Source organism: Schistocerca americana, chromosome 6, assembly GCF_021461395.2.
Source record: "Schistocerca americana isolate TAMUIC-IGC-003095 chromosome 6, iqSchAmer2.1, whole genome shotgun sequence".
NCBI classification, from domain to species: domain Eukaryota; kingdom Metazoa; phylum Arthropoda; class Insecta; order Orthoptera; family Acrididae; genus Schistocerca; species Schistocerca americana.
Window position 1 is genome coordinate 169,614,388 of NC_060124.1, and position 25,510 is coordinate 169,639,897.

Here is a 25,510-nt window from a genome sequence, read left to right on the forward strand (position 1 = left end):
CCAACATTTTTCAGAACTCCCGCTTGCTTTGCACTCGATTCTAAGCCGCAGGCGGTTTTTTGGATTACAAAAACCGGAAAAAAGTGCGGCTTACATTCGAGTAAATACGGTATACTGCAATCATTATGGGCAGGCAACACGTCTTTTGATCATTATACACTTTGAAAATATTTGTCTTAAGCACACTGTCATTGGCAAAACCCCAAAACAGAGTAACTCAAATGAAAAGACAACAACACAGCATTGACTGCAAAATGTGAACCTCTACAGACACACTTCGCAGGCTATGAATAACAAAGTTTCAAAACAAATAGTCTACTGTGCACAAAAACTGTACGCCACAGTTGAAAAAGCGGTCTCCGAAACGAGTTGAGACAATTAGACCAGCTAACATGAAAGGAAAAGCAGTTTTCATCAGAATGTGAAACAAGGAACACGGAACACTGACAGTAATGGCCAGAATACGTCATCCTTACATAAAACAGTTATTCAGTCTATAAATAGTGAAAGAACGACAAAAATCATCTACTCATAATGATTATAATACAATCACTTCTGATGCTTTGTCAACTAATGTGAAAAGCATCTATCTTAAAGAGCTTTTCAACTTGCAATACGCGTAAGACAGAGAGAACCCGAAATGGAAACTGGTTCACCAAGCTGAATGTGGTGCTGGGATTCTATGAACCATCTGCCTAGAGGGTTAGTAACTTAACCATTGAAATTTTTGTACGTATGGCACCCCTGGGCTACGATGAAAGTCAGATGAGAATTATCGAGTTGTAATGCAACGGCATAGATGGGCAGATGGTTGTAGAATTTGTCGAGACTATCCATATACTACGATTCATAATGCCAAACTACCACTATGTCAGATTATAGCCCAGAATTAATCTGTCTGTGAAAGAATTGCTCAGTACTAGGTGAATAGCATCAACAGCTATGCACCCCACAGAAAATACAGTCCGATTATATGGCAATTATAGCAAAATGCTCTATGCTTACAACTTTCTGCCAACAACTTAATTTCTTTTGCATTAGACTGTTACTCTGTTGTGGAGGTAATAAACTGGTGTTACAGTCTGCCACGACATCATTCTCACCCATCCGCCCCACCCACTGTGGATGTCTGGTAACGTATGACAATTAGTGCAGATGTATATCTTCAGCATGATTCCTTGATGATGGGACAGATTTTCAGGGATGATGGGGTAAAGAAATTGCATAAATCTGGAGTCAGTGACCCTAGCCCAGAAATGACCAACTCAAAATTTATGAGGGAAAATCTTTCTGATACATCTGACAGCGGCCCTCTTCTGCGGGCTCTAAAGTGCATACCTTAAGAGCTATGAAAACTTGTTCATCTTTACTACAGCGAAACACATCTCTTCCACTGAACAAGTGCTCGTAGCTCTCACACTATGCATTGGAGAGCCCATGTTTACTACATAATGTGTTCTTGTTTTGGTTCCATACTGCCTCCTCCCAAAACATATGAAGCAAAGAGCTTGCAGTGGAAGAGGTCCAATGTCAGAGGTATCAAAACAGTTTTTGCTTATGATTTTCGTTTCGGGACCAGGGTCCCTTACCTCAAATTGATACATTTATTCTTCTCCATCATCTCTGAATGTTTGTACAATCATCACATGATCACCCTGTTGTTATTGTTCTCCTTCGAGACATCCACAGTGGGTATGCAGGAGAGAGTTGGTGTGAACAATGGTGTGGTAGAACATCAAACTTGTTTCTCGCATCCACAATGGGGTGACCGTCTGCTGCGAAAAAAATCAAGTAGTTGACAGAAAGATTTAAGCATAGAGCATTTGGCTATGATTAATTGGTGTATAATAGGCCTGTGTTTTGTTAAAATTCTACAGTCGTCTGCTCATCTATGCTGTTGCATCACAACTCGATAACTGTTCTCCGAATCTCATCGTAGCCTAGAGGTGCCATTCATATGAAAACATCAGGGGCTAAGTTAATAACCCTCTACGCAGATGCTTCATAGAATCTCAGTACCACACTCAGCTTAGTGAACCAGTTGTTATTACAGGTTATCTTTATCTTAAGCATACTGTAAGTTCAAAAACCCTCAACATAGGCGGTTTTCACTTTTATTGACAAACATTAGCAGCAGATATATTGTACTCACAACGATTAGATACTTGTCGTTCTTTCACTACTTGTAGACTGAGTGGCAGTTTTGCTTGAGGATGCCTTATTCTAGACTTTAAGGTAACTAACTGCTTCTTTCGTGGTAACAGATGGGAGAATCATACGTGCACTGCATACATTTACTGGTTTAATTTTCAATGGGTTTTTGAGCCCACATTTTACATCATTGCACAAGATTTTCTGTACAGTAGTCTTTATTGATTTGGAATTTTATGTTGTACATAGCTTACGAAATCTCCCTGTTGATGTTCATGTTTAGTAATCAGTTCTGTCTTGTCTCTATATAATTATGGTTCTCTCTTGGGCATAGTGCTAATGACAGCGATCTCAAGTAACAGATTTTCCGAGTCTCTAGTTATTATAAAGATGGGCTGCCTACTCATGATGCTTACAGTATAGCCACTGGAGACTCTACAAAAATGTGAATCACGTCTAGTGAACGACCTTTCCAGTTTTCAGTAGGCTTGTCACAAACACGAATTATTATGACAGTTCCTGATTTATGACATTTGGTTTGCAGTCTGTGCATCTGAATACTATTAATAACCATGCTCTAGTTTCTAAATCTAGTTATTGAAATGTGATTAAGACTCTTTCATATCCTTTGCGTATTAAGGTACTCGGCAGCCGCGTCTTTGAGACAGCAACTGTCTCCCTTCCCAGCCCATTCTAAGGACACATTGGGTAGTATTCTCTTTGACCAATGAGTTACTTCCTGGGTGGCACAGAATTATCCTGTTCAATTCACTTGATGTATACCATTTCCATTGAATACTGCGAGTGATTTTCATGATGTGTGGAACAAGGTTACCAATTTATGGCTTTGAGTCCAGGAAAGTCGTTCCACATGAAAACTACAAGTATCTGATCTTTTACATTGTCATTTAGCTGTTCTAGCCACCACCAGAGTAATAAGGGACAGTGAAATACCAAACGCTTTGTTGGAACCGAGGTAAAACGGTCATCTGTAAAATGGAGGCTGCTTTGGGCTATGGTTCCAGTCTCACTAAAGGACAGATTTTTAGCCTTTTTGTGACAGAGTTACAGGCAGCCAGAACAAAAATAAGTACAGGAATCTTTAGTTTTGTTCATACACTGCCTCATTTTCATACTATTGACAGTTGCCCAGGACAGCAAGTACAGACAGACCATTTTGAAGCCCAGAGTAATATCTTACTAATTCATGCCTAAATAGGCACATTAGTTACAGATACCGTATGTTTTACTAAAACAGACTCTCATCATAAGGTTATTATGGTATACTGTGTTTCTTTTTTATCAGAACAGTGCATAGTTTAATAGTGTTCTAGATCAGTTTGTTGAACACAGCTGAAAATATCAGAGAGAAATCAATCATCAACAATATAATCTCTCACATTATCTAATACAGTCCGAAAATGCTCAGATAGTTTACCGATTCTAAGCCTGTGGAAACCTAGTCAATATGAGTTAAAAAGTTGTCAAACCTAGTTGTAAGTGCATTTTCATTCAGGTAGGAATTTTCTCGGCTCTCTTTTTTATTAAGGAGTGGGAATGGTAAACATTTGAGGTGATACGATGAGAAGAATAAGTGCACGACAGGTGACTTCCAAAACAAATTTCTGGAAGTTCTGTTTGTGAAATCAAGTGTGTTATCACGTAGCAGCAAGATGTGATGGAGTTTTGTTAGTTGTTTTTCCAGCACTGTGCCCAAAAAGTGTCTCAAGTTGTGGCAACAAATACAAGTATCAACTACAGTGGGTGAAATTGTGCGGGAGGAGTTTGTAGCACACAGTACCCTTTCTGAGCCACCAGATGCAAAATATTATGTTCTCACTGCCCTTTGCTCAACTATTTGTCTTTTGTTGGGGCTCAGCTATTAATTTTGTCCTAAGAAGTTATTATAAAGGCATTGTAACTTGTAACTAGCAACAGTACTGCAGAGTATTTCCCAATGATTGAACTGATGACATTCACACAAAACTGCAGTAACAGTCCTCCATTTTTATTTCTGTAGGTCTGAATTACAGCATGTAGTACTACTACCCCCAACTACTGAACCTTGCCTATAAAATGAACATGTTGCATGATGCTTAAACGGTTGCAAATCATCATGTCTTCCTGGACGTCTAAAATCATTCATGCCAGAACAATCTTTTATGAAACAAGAAAATCCTTTCCGGATATATTCGGCACAAAAGCATTTGTCCCACACACAATACAAAGGTTTAGAGCTGCCTCCTATTAAAACCAAACCAAAGAATGTGTTGTAAATGTTAGACTTTTCTCCACTTGTGACTATTTTGCAACACTTGAACAACATTCAAAAGTTTCAAGGATGCAAACTGCAAGATGACACAGGGCAGCATTACAGTCACCTGACATCCAGTGGCAAGTTACATGTAGCCAGTATTCACTGAATAGCGACGAAACTCTCAAGTGTACTCTGTATGGCAGAACAATTTCTGGAAGTTTTTGCTATTACAGGTGATTTAGAAAGTGAAATGAACTATTCTTGAGGTTCCACCAGACTTTCGTAGTCAACCAAAATATGAATACAGTACTGTAACAGCTTGTGAATAGTGACAGCACTTCTCCATATGCTTCCACAACCTAAGGTGTTACCATATTGTGTATATGGCCGGATGTAGAATTCTGAGGGATGGTCTGTTACACTGACCGCCTTAAGTGAACGACTGACTTAATCTCAGAGATGGCAGAGTTTTTTATGTTTAAGAATGTACTTAACCAGGTGACACAACTTTGTTCTTGATACTGCCAGGCCTACAGCTCAATTTGTCTAGTAATATAAATCAGGAAGAAGCCGCTTTTTTACCACTAGAAACTTTTTGGTTGATCTTATAACACTTCAAATATACAGATATTCCACATGCAACCATGATGCAATCAACTGAACAGGAATGCATACTGCCACTAAATTATCCTAAGAATATTGCTGCTAATGAGATCACATTAAATTTTTTCTTCAACAGAATACATCACTGTAAGTCCTAAGACTAGCAGCTTATTACAAGTCCAGATGTAGCAGTGAAGTTACAAAATTAAAGACACCAAGTGATGATTACATATAAACACTCACACGCCACCATACGGTGTACGGAGAGGGTACCTTGAATCACTACTAGTCACCCTTCCCTGATCCACTCTCAAATATAGCAAGAGGAAAAAACTGTCTGAAAGCTACTGTTGGACCCCTAATTCCTATTGACTTCACACTCCTTAAGCGAAATATATGTTGGCAATGGCAGGATCGATCTGCATTCAGCTGCAAATGCCATTCTCTAGATGTTCTCAGTAACATTTCACAAAAAGAATTTCTTCCCTCCACGGATTTCCCCAAGAGTTCGGAGAGCATTTGTGTAATACTTGCGTATTAATTGGAGCTACCAGTATCAAATCCAGCAGCATGCTTCTCAATTACTTCAATGTCATCCTTTCATTTGACCTAGTGGGGATCATAAACACACGAGCAGCACCCAAGAATGGGTCTCCTTTACAAATGAGCTACATTTTCCTAGAATTCTCCCAGTGAAATCAATATTTTAGTGGCATTTCCACCAACTTACAGTTTTGCCATACATTCCACTATCAAATCATCATAGTATGAACCATCAGCACCTTCAGTGCCATTTACTTACCCTCACATGCTCATTCCATTTCAAATCACTTTGCAATATGATGTCCCAGATACAGATCTTAAGTGATCTGAGGTAATGCATACATATTTAACAGATATGACTGTCCAGCAGCACACAGTAAATACTGTATTCAAATATTATAGGATTGTCTTCCTGCTAATCTGGATTAAATCACACTTTTCTACTTGTAGAACTCATTGCCGATCATTGCAACAAATAAAAATTCTAAGTCATACTGTGTCCTCCTGCAGTCAACAGAACTTTCTCTTTCACTACCACATCACCACCAGTCACAAATTGTTGCTCACCTAAGAATGTTTACATATGTGTAGACAAAAAGAGTGGTCCTTTCACACTTATCTATGGCACTCCCAATGATACTCTATTATCTGATGAACACTTTGTCCAGGACAACATACTAGGCTCTACTATTTAAGAAGCCTTTGAGCCACTAGTACCCATGGATATTGTGTGAGAAACAGGAAGTTGAGTTTCTCACAAGCGATCCTTTCTAAATCCGTACCAATTTGTGGACAGAAGTATTCTGCCTCAAAGAAATTTATTACATTCGAACACACAATATGCACAAGAATTCAACAGCAGAACAATGTTAAGGACACTAGTCTGCATTTTTACAGGTCCATTCTATTACCCTTCTTATACAGGGTGATTCAGGAGGAATGTCACAATTTGTGAGGTGGTTCTACATGTGAATATAAACCCAGAAAGTCCTATTAACATGTGTTTGATTTTCAGTTGTTAGGGAACTGGAGCAGGTTGAAGACTACACCACACATCACTGAACGATTATGAATGCAAGTGTGAATATTACCAAATGTACACCTGCTGTCACTAATGGCCGACCCAATATGATTGCACAGACGCAATTTCATGTGTGTATTTGTTAGGTTTCGCAGTTTGCTGAAGTTCTCCACCAAATACGCCACATTTGTGCATGAGAATGAAATTTTGGAGGCTCAAAAGGAAGAAATTGCTCAGTAAGTCACCTCGCACTTCTTTCTTAGGAGGATGATTACAGGAAGTATAATCTATCAAAGAACTAAAGTAAATATGGAAAATAAATCTTGAAGCACTGTCCTTTTTAGTATGTATTACTCTTGAAGATACATCAGTTACTTATGTGCCATTAACGCTTTAAATAACAGTATAAATGGCGAGTTTCCTAGGCCCGATGTTGTACGTGGGTAGTCTCTGAATTGTTATACTCCTAGTTGCCTCTCAAAGGGATAAGGGATGCCTATTTCCACATCTCTACCCCCGTGAACCATGGACCTTGCCATTGGTGGGGAGGCTTGCATGCCTCAGCGATACAGATGGCCGTACCGTAGGTGCAACCACAACGGAGGGGTATCTGTTGAGAGGCCAGACAAACGTGTGGTTCCTGAAGAGGGGCAGCAGCCTTTTCAGTAGTTGCAGGGGCAACAGTCTGGATGATTGACTGATCTGGCCTTGCACCACTAACCAAAACGGCCTTGCTCTGCTGGTACTGCGAACGGCTGAAAGCAAGGGGAAACTACAGCCATAATTTTTCCCGAGGGCATGCAGCTTTACCGTATGGTTAAATGATGATGACGTTCTCTTGGGTAAAATAGTCCCCCATTCGGATCTCCGGGCGGGGACTACTCAAGAGGACGCCATTATTAGGAGAAAGAAAACTGGTGTTATACGCATCGGAGCGTGGACTGTCAGATCCCTTAATCGGGCAGGTAGGTTAGAAAATTTAAAAAAGGAAATGGATAGGTTGAAGTTAGATATAGTGGGAATTAGTGAAGTTCGGTGGCAGGAGGAACAAGACTTTTGGTCAGGTGAATACGGGGTTATAAATACAAAATCAAATAGGGGTAATGCAGGAGTAGGTTTAATAATGAATAAAAAAATAGGAGTGCGGGTAAGCTACTACAAACAGCATAGTGAACGCATTATTGTGGCCAAGATAGACACGAAGCCCACACCTACAACAGTAGTACAAGTTTATATGCCAACTAGCTCTGCAGATGACAAAGAAATTGAAGAAATGTATGATGAGATAAAAGAAATTATTCAGGTAGTGAAGGGAGACGAAAATTTAATAGTCATGGGTGACTGGAATTCGAGAGTAGGAAAAGGGAGAAGGAAACATAGTGGGCGAATATGGATTGGGAGAGAGAAATGAAAGAGGAAGCCGTCTGGTAGAATTTTGCACAGAGCATAACTTAATCATAGCTAACACTTGGTTCAAGAATCATGCAAGAAGGTTGTATACATGGAAGAATCCTGGAGATACTAGAAGGTATCAGATAGATTATATAATGGTAAGACACAGATTTAGGAACCAGGTTTTAAATTGTAAGACGTTTCCAGGGGCAGATGTGGACTCTGATCACAATCTATTGGTTATGAACTGTAGATTAAAACTGAAGAAACTACAAAAATGTGGGAATTTGAGGAGATGGGACATGGATAAACTGAAGAAACCAGAGGTCGTAGAGAGTTTCAGGAAGAGCATAAAGGAACAATTGACAGGAATGGGGGAAAGAAATACAGTAGAAGAAGAATGGGTAGCTCTGAGGGATGAAGTAGTGAAGGCAGCAGAGGATCAAGTAGGTAAAAAGACAGGGGCTAGTAGAAATCCTTGGGTAACAGAAGAAATATTGAATTTAATTGATGAAAGGAGAAAATATAAAAACGCAGTAAATGAAACAGGCAAAAGGGAATAGAAACGTCTCAAAAATGAGATCGACAGGAAGTGCAAAATGGCTAAGCAGGGATGGCTAGAGGACAAATGTAAGGATGTAGAGGCTTATCTCACTAGAGGTAAGATAGATGCTGCCTACAGGAAAATTAAAGAGACCTTTGGAGAAAAGAGAGCCACTTGTATGAATATCAAGAGCTCAGACGGAAACCCAGTTCCAAGCAAAGAAGGGAAAGCAGAAAGGTGGAAGGAGTATATAGTGTGTCTATACAAGAGCGATGTACTTCAGGACAATATTGTGGAAATGGTAGAGGATGTAGATGAAGATGAAACGGGAGATACGATACTGCGTGAAGAGTTTGACAGAGCACTGAAAGACCTGAGTCGAAACAAGGCCCCGAGAGTAGACAACATTCCATTTGAACTACTGACGGCCTTGGGAGAGCCAGTCCTGACGAAACTCTACTATCTGGTGAGCAAGATGTATGAAACAGGCGAAATACCTTCAGACGTCAAGAAGAATGTAATAATTCCAATCCCAAAGAAAGCAGGTGTTGACAGATGTGAAAATTACCGAACCATCAGTTTAATAAATCACAGCTGCAAAATACTAACACAAATTCTTTACAGACGAATGGAAAAACTGGTAGAAGCCGACCTCGGCGAAGATCAGTTTGGATTCCGCAGAAATGTTGGAACACGTGAGGCAATACTGACCCTACAACTTATCTTAGAAAATAGATTAAGGAAAGGCAAACCTACATTTCTAGCATTTGTAGACTTAGAGGAAGCTTTTGACAATGTTGACTGGAATACTCTCTTTCACATTCTAAAGGTGGCAGGGGTAAAATACAGGGAGCGAAAGGCTCCTTACAATTTGTACAGAAACCAGATCGCAGTTATAAGAGTCGAGGGGCATGAAAGGGAAGCAGCGGTTGGGAAGGGAGTGAGACAGGGTTGTAGTCTGTCCCCGATGTTATTCAATCTGTATACTGAGCACGCAGTAAAGGAAACAAAAGAAAAATTCAGAGTAGGTATTAAAACCCATGGAGAAGAAATAAAACCTTTGAGGTTCGCCGATGACTCTCAGACACAGCAAAGGACGTGGAAGAGCAGTTGAACGGAATGGACAGTGTCTTGAAAGGAGGATGTAAGATGAATATCAACAAAAGCAAAACGAGGATAATGGAATGTAGTTGAATTAAGTCAGGTGATGCTGAGGGAATTAGATTAGGAAATGAGACACTTAAAGTAGTAAAGGAGTTTTGCTGTTTGGGGAGAAAAATAACTGATGATGGTCAAAGTAGAGAGGATATAAAATGTAGACTGGCAATGGCAAGGAAAGTGTTTCTGAAGAAGAGAAATTTGTTAACATAGAGTATTGATTTAAGTGTCAGGAAGTCGTTTCTGAAAGTATTTGTATGGAAGTGAAACATGGATGATAAATAGTTTGGACAAGGAGAGAACAAAAGCTTTCGAAATGTGGTGCTACAGAAGAATGCTGAAGATTAGATGGGTTGATCACATAACTAATGAGGAGGTATTGAATAGAATTGGGGAGAAGAGGAGCTTGTGGCACAGCTTGACAAGAAGAAGGGACCGGTTGGTAGGACATGTTCTGAGGCATCAAGGGATCACAAATTTAGCATTGGAGGGCAGCGTGGAGGGTAAAAATAGTAGAAGGAGACCAAGAGATGAATACACTAAGCAGATTCAGAAGGATGTAGGTTGCAGTAAGTACTGGGAGATGAAGAAGCTTCCACAGGATAGAGTAGCATGGAGAGCTGCATCAAACCAGTCTGATGACTGAAGATAACAACAACAACAACAACATTTCCACATCATCCATAAGGAGTCAGTGATGTCTTCTCTTGGTTGATGAGCGTCTGAATAGTACCTGAGACTCACTTTTCTTGGGTTCTCAGCAAGTGCTACGCACATACAAATGAATTTCTACTAATTTTTACCTGTCAACATTTCTGTTCTTTTTTGAAATGAGAACATTGTTCCTTTTCACATAACAAATCTAAAAATTAGATTGGTTGGCAAGACAACAAATGAATGGAGAATAAAAAGTCCACGGGGAAAAATTTATGGCACCACGTTACCAAAAGCTGGACTCTAATGACAATAAACAAACAACTAAACTTTGTTTGCGATTCGCCTTTGTCATCATATAAAGCCACATACCTGCAACTCTGTATAAAAAGGCAACAATAAGATAAGTACATTCACAGGCATTGTGGATTTGAGAAAGTAGTGACAAAGGAGGGGACAGCTCGATTATGTGCTAGAAAGTAAACAGTTACATTTCAACCAGTATATGAACTGATGACAGTAACAGAAAGTTATACACGCCACACAAAGCATAGCAATATATTCTGGTATGTGCACACAACCACTATTCCGTGTATCTATTTGGTCATTATCTACCGCTGAAACAGCTAACATTTAGCTGTCTCCTGCTCCCACTGTTCTGTTTTAAGGTTAGTCAGAGACACTACTTTTGCGTGTATTAACGTAATTGTTAAGATATCTAGTCACAATTTCGCTCTATGTTAGATTAAATGCACTGCCCTGCATAAAATTATTTATTCTGAGCCTATATAAGGATAGCATCCATTAAATATTAGAAAACCAAATCATATATCCACAAAATGAATATTTACATAGGAAAATACAAACAGACAGCCAAAGGGCAGGTGGATCTACAGAGATGAACTTCAGCATGAACTCAATACTTCAGTGGCATTTCCACCAACTTACAGTTTTGTCCTACATTCCATGATCAAATCATTATACTATCAGATAATGAACCATCAGTATCTTCAGTGCCATCACCAGTTAAAGGAATAAGCAAAACACCAAGGAAAACTCAGTTTAAATTGTATTTTAATAATAGTCTTTTATACAAATTATTTTAATCTTCTTGCACAACTGTTGTTTTTTCTGAAACATAAAGACCATCCAAAAATTTTCGGATGTCCTTATTCTTCACTGTCGTCGACTGCTGGATAAGGGCAGCTGAAACAGAACAAAAAAAATGCTTTTGAGAACAGGTGGAAAGTGTGTTTTATTCAAGCTTTTGCAACCCATGGTTGCTTCATCAGGAAAGAGGGAAGTATAGAAACAAATATTTCTTTATGTCTAACCAAGAAGAGAAATTCCAATTTTCATACATTTATTTTTAATGAAACGAAATATTTTCTTAAAAATTTTCATCTTCTACTGCACTCCTGTAGGTGCTGAATTTCGAGAAACACTGAAACACGTAGTTTTTTAAAATTTCTAACCGATAAGTCAAATACCAATTGTCATAGATGCAGCAATAAAATCCTTCAGTAGTTCTTTAGTAATTACCTATTTTCAAAAAACTTCCACCAGCTATATTACCCCGTTAGTGACTGGATTCCCCAAAATGCTGAAACACACATTTTTATTTCCTGAAAGAAACCAAATAGCAGTTTTCATAGTTCTAGCTTCAAAATTCCCTTATTTCTTACATACTTTCAAAAGGCCTTTCATTCTGTATTTCACTACCTTAGGAGTGGAGTTTTGGACAATGCTTACAGTATAAGACCCACACTCTCTCCAAACATCAAATTTCTATCCATCCTTAGTCGTTTGGACTGGGCGATGAGTCGGTGAATTCGTCTGACCAAAACCAGTGATGCGTATGTTTCATTTCTAACAGAGAAATCAAATACAAATTTTCATAGATTTAGCTTCAAAAATGCTTTCATAATAAAATATTTTCATAAAAAATCTCATCCCTATTTCACCCCCTTAGGGGTTGAATTCCCAAAAACAATTCAATAGTGTTTTTATTTTTAAATTTGTAACTGAGAAGATTTAGCTTTAAAAATTATTTCATTAGTTCTTTAATAATGATATATTTTCGAAACAACAGGGTGTACACGTAAAAAAACAAAAAAAAATTCCTGCATTTTCCCCGGATTAACCGATTAAAAACACAATTTTCCACATTAAGTGACAGTATACTTCCCTCAGAACTGTAAAACTTATCAATCATTTGGATGGTCAGTGTTTTACACACTGGCGTATACGCTGCATATTTTTGTATTACAAAGGTAGAAATTCCAATTCCACCAAACATAGCATGTTATTTTCCAAAGCACTGAATTCGAGATTACGATGTGCATTTATAAGTCACTCATAATTCATGTCACGGGATCTGCTAAACTGATGACAGCACATATTCAGAGCATAAGACACGTGATGTAGTCAGCCAATAGCAACATCACTGTTAAGTAATGTGAAAACACAAGTAGGAAAAAGTTTCTGGTTTAAATTAATATACATAGCGTAACTTCAAGAAAAGCTAAGCTTTCACATATAACATTTGTCTTTTTATGTGTGTTGCACCTTAAGATATGCCATACAAATATGCCAGCAAAATTTTAAATGACGAGGTGTGTCTTATCTTGTGGGCTCGAAATTCTTCGAAGTAACTGGTCCTCAAAGTTTTAAATGAGAGTCAAATGCTCTGTGATTTCAGAAATTCATTGCACATTCACTTCCGTAACAAACTCATTTTGCTTAAAGGAAAATCACTTTGAAAGTAATGCTTTTCAAACCACCATTAACAATATTTTCCTGCAACCTGTTAGAAACGGGTTTGTTTTAGCAATTGCCAGAGGGCACCAGAGAACAGGCGTTACTGCATGTATGTAGCTACAATGATGTAGGAAGCCCATATGTTCGTACATACGTAGCATTAATCTTACATTACGTGATGAAGGAAACAGGATGTCACAGAATACTCAGAAAACCACAGGAATTTTGTAAGCCATACTAAAAAGCACAATTAGGCTTATTAAAGTGCACATTCATATGTCCAGATTCACACTGAAGTAGGCCCCACCTGGAACTAAGCTTGAAGTACCAATACTCTATTATCTCATGTTTGGTTCATTATTATTGCATTATGGCTTATGTGCCATAAGATGAATATGCTGTTTGTTGTTACGAAGTGTTGCACAGTTTTCATCCTAAAGCCTTTGATAAATTTTGCAGTCAGGAAGACACTTGTGTGTGTACTGTGTTTGTGGTGGTTGTAAATGGCGCATTTTCTTCGCACTTTGTTTTATTTTGGTGTTTTTCTATCGTTCATGCTTTACTGCTGCAATATTATTTTGCAGTAATGGGCTAAAATGAAATTCTTTGTTAGAGTATAAACGATTTCATGGTCTTCTCCCAGGTTTTTCCCCCGAGTGTATAAATCTCGTAATTGTTGCTCCAAGTGAAAGGAGTCATAAATGACAATCCTAGAACTGACCAGAGATCACACCTCAGACCCTTGGACCGGTACGTAACAACTGAGCCAAACAAGCACACAAGCCTTGTGAAACTGGACACTTCAAACCAAATAAAACTGCTACTGCCATCAGCACATGAATTGTCACATTTCATAACAGTTTAGTAGCTCACTGTTAAAAAATGTGTAGTACACGGTCTACACATGTTGCTGTTAACACTTTCAACAGTCCCTGACAAAGTGCCTACAGTTATATAAACGTTATTAACTGGCCACAATGGGAAAATTATTTCAATGCCAGACAATTATAGAAATGGCAATAGTTGCTACACATCACCTGGAGTAAACTTAACCCTTTTCGTGACATGTAGACCTTTGCAACACATGCAGGAAGTTAAAGGGGTTGCGTTGTGAACACTGGAGGTCATGAGAGCCTAGAGAGCCAACATTAATACATTTTAATTACTTGTTGAGTGACTGGTGTAACTGTTGCAGCCTCAGCTGTTTCAAGGTAAGATAAAACTTTGCTTTTTCCTCTGAATCAGATGCTCAGGCAGTTCTGTGACTGTAGGCTGCAGATTCCTTGACTTGCACCATCAGGTGGTGAGTTTCCAGGTTCCACTTAACAAGTCAGGAGTCCACTACATACAGGAAGCAGCTACACGGGTAGTGGGAAGTGTGTGGAAGGGACTGGCAGCTTTTTAGGTTAGAGGATCTCAGGAAACCACAGAAAGGGTGTCCGTCTAAAAGGGGCAGGTGAGACACAGTAAGGTAGTTGTAGAAATGATCGGTATTGTAGTTGTGAACTGTCATAGCCGTGTTGGGAAAAAACCAGAGATCGAAGTCCTAATAGAAAGCACTGAAACTCAAATAGTTATAGATATAGAAAGCTGGAAATAAGTTGTACAGAAACACACCAGTGGCAAGACACAATCAATACCTTCACTGTGCGATAACAATGGTGTTTCACTGATGACAGTGACATTAAAGCAGAATTATTAAACATGGTTTTCTGAAACTCCTTCACCAAAGAAGATGAAGTAAATATTCCTGAATTACAATCAAGAACAACTGCGAAGATCGGAAACATAGAAGTAGATACTCTCGGTGTACCAAAGCTGCTTGAACAGGATGTATACGTGGACAAGGAAAAAAAATTCCTGGATTTCCCAGTTAAAAATACACTTTTTCCGTGTTAAGTGACAGTATACTCTTCCTCGGCACTGTAAAAGTCATCAATCCTTTGAATGTTTATTGTTTTATATACCAACGCATAATTTCCAAGCACTTTAGAAAACGAAACTCAGGGGGAAAAACGCGTTTTGAAAGACCTTTGATGTGCAGCATCACGTACGCTGCATATTTTCGTATTACAAAGGTATAAATTTGAATTCCACCAAATAACGCATGTCACTTTCCAAAGTATTGAAATTGAGATTGCGATGCGCTTTTGTAAGCGTCATAGTTCATTCACGTTATCTCGCCAGCTGATGATAGCTATAGGACACGTGATGTAGTCAGCCAATAGCAAGACCACTCTTAATTAGCGCGAATACACAAATAAGAAAAGTTAATGGCTTCAACTAATATACATAGCATTCACATATAATACTGGTCTCAAAGATTAATAAGTTGGAAGAGAAGCTAAAATTCCACATATAATGTTGATCTTTCTTGCACATGTTGCACTTTAAGATACACACACAAATGTGCCAGTAAAATTTTTAATAATGACGCAAATGTCTCATCTTCTGAGCTCGAAATACTTCTAAGTGGTCGTCCTCAAAGAGTTGATTTTTAAATGAGAGTCAAACACTTTGTGATTTAAGAAATTCATCATACATTCTCGCACATAATTCACCTTGCGTAAAAGGAAATCTGCTTTGAATGTAACCACCATTCGCAATATTTTCCCACGACCTGTTGGAAATAGGTTTGTTTCAGCAGTTGCAAGAAAGCGCCAGATAACTGGCATCACCGCGCTTGGGCAGCTACGATGACGCAGCAAGCCCATATGTTCGTACGTGTAAAACATTAAAAGATCTTACATTATGTTATAAAAGAAACAACACACGAAAGGATACTTCAAGAGCGTCTGGATTTCGTGAACCATACTAAAGTGCATAATTCGGCTTAAAATGCACATCCGTATGTAAATTTTCTTGGAGTACCAGTACTAATGTTTGGTTCTTTATTATAGCATAATGCCATACGTGCGCTTGAAATGCAGCAAACAGTTGAAACTAGCCAATAGTGTGAAATTAAAAAAACTGAGTGTCTCAGTACAAAGTATTAATAAACGCCAAATCTCTTTAGCAAACCAGCAAAAATAACTTCATTGTTCTGTAAGGCGATTAATGCTCGACTGTCAACGCTGGAAATAAAATCTGAAACTATTAACATATTTTAGCCTGCCATAATTATGCGAACGCATTTTAATTCATTTGATAGCTCCCCGCCACAAAAATCTGTTTCGTTATCATTTAACGTGAGAGCAATAAACGAAGAGGAAACAACAAAATCACTGAATGTAAACACAGGTCATGTGGAGACAACCCACCTCCCCACTACAACTCTGACTGCTCTGTGCATCAGCCCCGGATCTACGATATTTCCGAGCCGGGGCAATGTTAAGTAGTGGTGCCAAGCCACACTTCCGTAACCAGAAGCAGGAGAAGGTACTACTTATATGCGACTAAACTGCGCATGCGCAAGAGCCCGCCCGCAACTGCTCAAACGAATCTAATTTAAACAGTTGTCACGTCACGCTCATTGGAGGCAATTTGTTGTTATAAAGCATTGCATAGTGTTCCTAGAGCCTTTGACACACTTTACTGTTGGCAGACACTTGTATGAGCACTGTTTTGTTGTTGTATACGGCGCATTTCCTTTGCAACTTAAGTTTTATTTTCGTTTTTCTTCTCCCGTTCATGTTTTGTTGCTGCAGTAGCGGGATACAATAATATCCTTTGTTACAGTATTGGTTCTTACCAGTCAAAAATCACAAAAATTTAACTAAAAACTAAAACAATGAAAAATTCCCGGATTTCTAAATGATTCCTGGGTTTTTCCCGGTTTTATCCCGGATGGAAAAATTCCCAGATTTTTCTCAGATCTCCCAGCTGTCCCGGGTCGTATACACCCTGTTAAACCACTTAATAAAGGCAAGGCCTCCAGTCCCGATTGTATACCAGTCAGGTTCCTTTCAGAGTATGCTGATACAATAGCTCCATATTTAGCAATTATATAAAACTGCTCACTCACAGAAATATCTGTATCAGAAGACTGGAAAATTGCTCAAGGCACACCAATACCCAAAAAGGGAAGTAGGAGTAATCCGCTCAATTACAGGCCCATATCACGAACACTGATTTGCAGTAGGTTTTTGGGACATACTGTGTTTGAACATTATGAAGTACCTCAAAGAAAACAATTTACGGACACAGTTCAGAAAATGTTGTTCTTGTGAAACACAACTATGTATTTATACTCATGAAGTAATGAGTGCTATCAACAGGGGATGTCAAATTGATATCTTTAGATTTCCAGAAGGCTTTCAACACCGCTCCTCACAAGTGTCTTCTAACCAAACTGCGTGCCTATGGAATATCACCTCAATTGTGCGACTGGATTTGTGATTTCCTGTCAGAAAGGTCAGAGTTCGTAGTAATAGATGAAAAGTCATTGAGTAGAACATAAATAATAACCGGCATTCCACAAGGAAGTGTTCCCGCCCTCTATTGTTCCTGGTCTATATTAATGACATAGGAGATAATCTGTGTAGCTCTCTTAGATTGTTTGTAGATAATGCTGTGATTTACTATCTTGTAAAGTCATCATATGACCAAAATGAATTGCAAAATGATTTAGAAATGATATCTCTATGGTGCAAAAAGTGGCAATTGACCCTGAAAAAAGAATAGTGTGAAGTTATTCACAGGAGTACTAAAAAAATCCACAAAATATCGATTATGTTACAAGTCACACAAATCTGAAGACTGTAAATTCAACTAAATACTTAGGCATTAGAATTACAAATAACCTGAATTGGAACGATCACATAGATAATGATGTGGGTAGGGCCAACCAAGGACTGTGATTCATTGGCAGAACACTTAGTACGTTCAAGAGGTCTACTAAAGAGAGTGCTTACACCACACCTGACCACCATATTCTGGAGTATTGCTGTGCAATGTGGGATGCGCATCAGGTGGGACTGATGGATGACATCGAAAAAGTTCAAAGAAGGGCAGCTTGTTTTGTATTATTGTGAAACAGGATATAGTACCACAGACATGATACGTCAATTAGAGTGGCAATCATTAAAACAAAGGTTTTTCTTTGCCACAGGCTCTTCTCATGAAATTTCAACCACCACTATTCTCCTCCGATTGTGAAAACATTCTGTTGGCACCCATCTACATACGGACAAATGATCATCATGATAAAAATAAGGGAAATCAGGGCTTGCACAGAAAAATTTAAGTGCTCGTTCTTCCTGCGTGCCGTTTGAGAGTGGTAGAGAGACAGCTTGAAGGTGGTTCATTGAACGCTCTGCCAGGCACTTTATTGTGAATAGCAGAGTAATCACATAGAGGTAAAGACCGTGTCCAGTGAGGAAAATACCTCGAGTTGATGAAGCAGATTTTGGTGAACATTTTGGCAATGCTCACTGAACCTCTATGACGATATTGACAATGATAGAAGTATGTTTCATGAAGATGACAATGAAAATCAACGGACAACCTCCTGTGTTGGGACTTTTGAAAACTGTTCACTGATGGAGAGAGAACAAGAGAGATTTGGCAATCAATACACGAAACGAAGTCACATGTTAGTTTGCCCAACATATGGAACTACTACAATATAACAAAGGACAAAGTGGACGTGTTCATTGCGCTATTGTTACTGATCGCAGAATACAAATTTAATCATGAAAACTACCAGTCTTTCTTTTGCATTGGGTGTAAAATGTGTCCTATTTTTCACGCTGCCACGTCTTTTTGTCGCTTTGCAGCTATAAAATAAGCACTACGACCTGATGACGCTGCTGCAACAGAGAGACTTAAATGTGACCCTGCTGCTCCTACTTCAGAAATTTATGCTACGTTCGTGGCACACAGCCAGAAGGAGCAAGTAGTTAGTGATTGAACCACTGTGACAAACCCTATTTGCTTTCAGGGCATTATGCAGATCTCATGTACATATGCCAAACAAAGCAGTAAATTATGGCATAAAGATGATTAACTTAGCTGACGCTGATGCCAGCTAAATGTTCAATACCTATGTATACGCAGGAATAGGATAGGATGGCAAAATCCATAGAGAAGCAGAAAAAACATAACAGGTCCAAATTTGAGCTTTTCTCATAACAGCCCCAATTCAGGGCAGCAACCGAAAAGTGACAGGTGACACTGGTTTGTTCAGTCAAGGCTGGGAATGAGCTTGGTAAAAGAGGGTTGATCTACTTAAGTACCACGCAGAAAAATAAAAGGGCTTTACCACCACCACCAAAAAACAACGCCTCAATGATTCACGTTATGGATTCTCCCCAGATGGAAAAAGTTCCTCGTTTTCCTCAAAAGTGAAAAGCAACAAGGTTTTGAACACTGTATCATCTACGCATCATTGTAAAGGAATTAATGAAAATGGTAAATCTGAATGCAACTTTTTTTACAATGCTACCAACGAGGCGTTGACACACTGAATCACAAATGCACAATTTACTAAACACAACAAAAGGATGAGAGATGGCATCTTTGTGAATTTAGTGGAATACTAAACACTGCCACGATAAGCTTCCATACTGTCCACAAAAGTTTTGTTGGCATCCCAAGGGAACTTATCACACATCTGGGATGCAGCTTGCAGAACCACACAAGAGAGCAACACTAGCAAATACTTCAATGAATAATGATGTCAAATCTTGGATGTGTAAAATACCAAAAACTGAGATTCCCACCTCAACCATTCCGATGGATGATAAGCTGGAGAAAAGAAAATACTGTCATCTTTGTCATCAGTGCAGGAAGACAACTAATAAATCTGTCGATTGCTGAGAGCCTGTTTGTGTGCAATGTTCAAATAAAATCTGCACTTCTTGCCATAAAAAAATATAATTGGGTGGATGAGGTAGATAATGATGTATGTTTGCCAGTCTGCAATGCATGGAGCATTATTTTCAATGTTATGGTATTTTGCTATTTTGTATAAACTAAATGTTATACTACCTCTTGCCACTAATCTGCGTTTACTTTCGTGATGAAAATTTCTAGTCAGGTACAACTACTCGGAGACTGATGATAACCAATTCTTAACTACTACTTTGTTATACCAAAGTGTATCCTAATTTCCTAGTTTGAGTTTTCTCATTTTGGAAGACTAAGTAGAAAAATAATTATTGTTGAAGGATACAAGTAGGTTCCTCCTGCAGTCACTTTCCCCCCTCAAGTACTGAGTCTTTTTTGTCATGTGCTATATTCATTGTAGAAATAAGGATTGATTTTCCCCGATTGTTCAAGGACAAGAAAGTTTTTTTTTTATTTTCATTATAATCCAAGAAAAGTTGTGACAGTTTACATCTGTTTCATATAATTATGTTGAAATGAGTTTTCAATAAAACTGTTGGAACAAACACAGGTGTAAATGTTCCTATACCACTCTTACATTTGTAGTTACACATTTGAAAGTTCAGAATGTCACATTTTGGACAGTCACAACAACAGAATGTGAATGAATTGGGGTGGTGGACCAGAAATGCCCACGTGTCACCATTCACAAAAAATTTACACTTGTCATGAAAAGGGTTGCCTATGTTTTTGCACAAACTGGCTAGAAATTGAAGTAATGCAGTTTTGATATCAGCAATATACCACCACCTTGGATTAGAACTATTAAGGTTTCAAATACAATACCGTCAACAACATTTAGATACCTAAGATAACTTACTGGAACCACCAGTGAGAGGTTGAAATTTGAGATAAGCTATAAGTAACTGTTGTAATTTAACATGCTGGTACGAATTACATTTTGTCCCCTTCCCAACATGTATTTTTCTATAGTGCATGATTAAAAACACAATGTGTACCAAAATATTCCAAGATCACTCGTGTATTACAATTCTGCATTTACCTTGCAATCTTATTTACAATGAAATATAACTTACAAGCTAAATATCTGAGAGTTATATTCATCCAATGCCAGTTATTTACTTTTGAATATGTCAGTGTCTACACTAATGGCCAAGGAAACTGCAATCTCTGGTGGCACATGACATGTTACGTGCCAGCTGGCAATGCCATTCCTGCCACTATCAATTGACAGTCATTAAATTATTTCACTCTATCTATATCAAACAATATTAAAAAGCATGAAAGAACAATCTCACAGAAGTTGAAAGGCAGAACAAAATATGAAAACCAATACTAGAAAATAGGTTACATATTCTACACAGTGAGAAATGGAAGACTTACCCTACCTACAATGAGAAAATGCCACAGCAATAATTACCTGATCGGGAAACATCTTCAATGCTGTTTCCTTCAACTATCAACTCATCTTTTTGCTTTGCCGAGTTTGTCACAGTAACACCTGGGGCCATTTTCACCCTACGAATGTATTTCTCTCCCAAAAAGTTACGAACTTCAATAACTGTGTTGTTCTCAGTTGTTACACAGTTAATAGGGAAGTGAGCATATACTGCCCTCATTTTGTAGAGGAAACCCTGAAAAACAAATGTGAGAATAAGCAAAACACAAGCTTAAAACTAATCAGAGTTAACATGTCACCAAATTGAAAATGAATGAAGAGGCATTTCTTACCTTTGTTACACCTTTTAACATGTTTTCAATGTGCGAGCACACAGTACGCACAGCAGCAAGCTCTTTCTTGGTGCCAAACCATTTTTCTACTTTGAGAAGTTTTGGGTTCACCATCTGTGAAAAAAATAATGACTTGTGCATTGAATTTACCAAAACACAGTTGATTTGTTGTGACTAACCACACTTAGCAGAAACTTAAGGTATATACACCGCTTGGCAATGGCGCAGCAGGTATAAATATGTTCAAATGGCTCTGAGCACTATGCGACTTAACTCCTGAGGTCATCAGTCGCCTAGAACTTAGAACTAATTAAACCTAACTAACCTAAGGACATCACACACATCCATGCCCGAGGCAGGATTCGAACCTGCGACCGTAGCGGTTGCTCGGTTCCAGACTGTAGCGCCTAGAACCGCACGGCCACTCCGGCCGGCCATAAATATGTACTCTAAAGGGTTTAACACTGTTGTGTCAAAACCACCCTATAAAATATTCTCATAATAAAAATATAGTATTTTTAAAATCTTTTGTATCAGTGATTTTTTGAGGGGAACCTGGTGTTTTGTCCAATTTGTCTAAATTGATTTACATTTAACTGTGAGTGCTCTTCACAGAAAGGTTTGATTAAGCATGAAGTCCAGTATCTTTGAAAATTAAGAAGTTAATCACGCAAAAAGAAAAAAAAAGTGTGGCTGGGACAAATGATTGAAGAAAAGATGCACCTAGAATGAAGAAAATACGAAAGAATAGGCAACAACAACAGGGTAAAACATAAGAACACTGTGGAACAGCTTGAACTGAACTATTAGGATAGGCCTTCAACAGAGTGATAACGCATGGCACAATGAAAATACGGGAAAAAATATGACGAAGAAGAAAAACTTTTTGGCTAGACACCACATTTCAGTAGATGATATGGGTCATTAACCAGCACAGACCACAGTACAAAGAGTCTAAGATTTCTTTGAATGTCTGTACAGATTGACAAAAGATGAAAATGACATGCTGCAAGTAATTCCAGATAAGGTGTATAAAGCTATTAGGTTATAAGAAAGTAAAAGATAAATCAACAAAAAAGCAACACAACTCATTTGCTGTATTGTTAACAGGTGTCCTGCAGAGAATGAAGATTCTCCAAATCTGGAACAATGATGCAAGTGTTCCAATTCACATGAAATGGAACTACAGGCTTACCAAATTCACCTTCATATTGTGCAAGACATTGCATAAAAAAATAAAAAATTAACAATCTGATTTCAGAACTGTATACACCACAAAGGACTCTTTGCATGGCATTTTATATATACATAAAATTGTGGAATAAGTGTTATGAAGCTTCGGGCAAAAATCTGAACCGAATTTGTGTTGGCAGCTGTTGAGAAAAAGCCAAAGATTCATTTCAGTACCATGAAGAATACACCCTCTTCAGATTCTGTGTCATATAACACAAAACTGGAAATTTTTGTTTGCATACAAAACCTATTTAGAGCCAAAGTACTGGCAACGGCTTGCTCTTCCTCTGTAGGGTGTCAGTCACCACTGCAGCGAGTTCCAGTATTCTGTGATGCCAGTTATCAAAGACAGCTGTTTCCACATCATCTGCAGTGGAAGAACAACAAAGCAATGCCAATATTCTTGCAGTCTGTGTGTTTATACATGTACTATCAAAAAATTCAATGCTATTTTGGCAAAAGACTTAATACCCGAACATTAATCGAACGTAGCAATTTCCACTGTTATTTGTGTGTGTGTGTGTGTGTGTGTGTGTGTTGGGGGGTTGCTGTACACAATACAGCAGATTTGTACATCTTTTTTAAAAAGTTTTTGCATTTGTTAGTTTTCAGCAGTACTTTGGAATCAGTTTTGGTACATTACATTATTCCTGAGTGTCAGTAACTATAACATTAATCCAAGAACAATGATTTCCTCATCAGCAACACGAGTATTTTTCCCTTAGTGCCAGAAGCTGAGCTCCTTTTGTGTGCTGGAGAAGTAATTCAATTTTGACCATAACTTTAGGAAATACTGTATTTACCCGATTACAAGATGAGGTTTTCCCCCAAATTTGTCACTAGAAAAATACAGGATCACATGATGATATATGTTTTCACAGTGTTTTTGTCTTGCATTTACAGATAAAGCATTGGCCATTGAGGTTTCGTACAAGTTTATTTTGAAGAGTTCCAAAGGGCAGAGCTCAGAAAACAATACATTCGTTCAAATAAGCTCGAGATTTCAGAATACACAGAAGTGCTCGATACAGTATCGACCTTGCTCAGTCAGTCACGTGACATTTGACTCAGGGCACTAGTGCAATGGATGGATACATGAGAAACTGTGAACTACGTACAAGAACTGTCTAATGTTATGCTTTTAAAAAAATGGGTACTTTGTGAAACACAGGATGGAACAGCATTAAATTCTGTCAACTCATAAACTTCTGTTGAATTGAAGTTTTGCAATAAAAGTTCTCATACATGTATGGATACCATAAACACACATCTATGCTGCTTTCTAGGTAAAGGTAACATTCAAAGGCGAAAATCTTTTCCTTCAAAAACCACTACATGATTCTGAACCCAAGTCAGTTTTATATTTGGTTATGAGAAACTAATGATTTAAAAAGTGCACTGCAAATGAAAATTCAGTTGTTCACACAGTACACTGCTGGGGAGAAAACTTGACCAGCTTTAGTGCAAGATAGTGATATCCATATGAAATGAGAAAGAAAATTAATCCAGAATTAAATGTCTAAAAAACAAAACAAATGACAGTAAGCTGACTGCAATAGTTATTGCAAGAATAAATTACAGCGGAAAAAACCCCTGTGAAGATAGTACCAACAGGCGGCTATAGATCGCGAGTTGAGCGAAAGTTCAAGCATTGGACTGAATTGTGATTGCAATCTTTTATTTATGTATTGTCGCTGTTGGTACACATGACCTACACCCTAGAAGATATAGCTATCTGTAGTTCACTGTTGCTCAAGCACAGCACTATGGAAGGCTTGGAGGGGAAACAGTGACATGAGCTTAGCTGAAATAAACTGCCAATTGCCTGAATCCATTTGTACTCAGAATAGAATAGACTTTAAAACTGGCCCAATACTCAACAATAATATGCAATACTGCAGGAGATGCAGAAAGTCTACATTGGGGCCAGTGGCATACTTATGTGTGTCGTGCAGTAATGTTGTCGATGCTCACCATGAGGTACGGCGCAAACAAAAGGGGGTGTGTCAGCAGCTGGTTCTACACAGCCAACGAGAGAACAGTGGGCAAACACTATGTTTTTACAGTCACATCAGTATAGAAGTAAAATCCACTGTGTTTGAAAGAAGAGGCCAAATATTTGTGACAATGAAGATATAAGTTTCACAGTTCTCCTTTAGGACGATAATAAAAAATAATGGTCTCTCGAACAACACAGGCTAAATAAAAGTGAAGATAAAAATTAATATACATAATTTCTTTTTGTTTATTTTATTTCTCCTTGTATTATCAAGATGCAGACGACCAATAAATGGTATAAGTTTAGAACATAGGTGTAATGGTAACTTTTTAGGCAGATACCTTACACCAACAAAAGTTTGTACATTTGATCAGTAAAAACATGTTAAAAATAAATTTTTCTCAGGGGGGCTTTTAAAGAATAGGGGGATGTCTTATACTCACATAAATACGGTATCAAGTGATTACGCTAATACGATCTTTGTTCAACCCTAGGAACAGTACATCTGTCATCAAATGACACGTCAAATGTAAACTGATCCACAATTACTTCTGCCACAATGATAAAATAATCCTCCTTGCCACACAAATATGCATTTTAGACTCTGTCACTTGCCACAGGTTTTGTAGAAGCTGTTCAGCAAGGCAAAAACAATTAACAATGCCATTACTTTCT

At 38.2% G+C, this 25,510-nt stretch overlaps 1 protein-coding gene across 1 annotated transcript in view; it reads right to left on the minus strand.

Annotated features, from left to right (window-relative positions):
- Positions 1-11,380: 11,380 nt before the first annotated feature.
- LOC124619854 (60S ribosomal protein L9) overlaps positions 11,381-25,510 on the minus strand; it is a 28,884-nt gene continuing 14,754 nt past the window's right edge. The window contains exons 3-5 of the mRNA XM_047146466.1: positions 21,604-21,717; positions 21,293-21,506; positions 11,381-11,529 (exon numbers count right to left, since the gene is read on the minus strand). Of these exons, the coding sequence (XP_047002422.1) occupies positions 11,426-11,529; positions 21,293-21,506; positions 21,604-21,717 (432 nt within the window). The 3' untranslated portion in view covers positions 11,381-11,425. The remainder of the gene's footprint in view (positions 11,530-21,292; positions 21,507-21,603; positions 21,718-25,510) is intronic.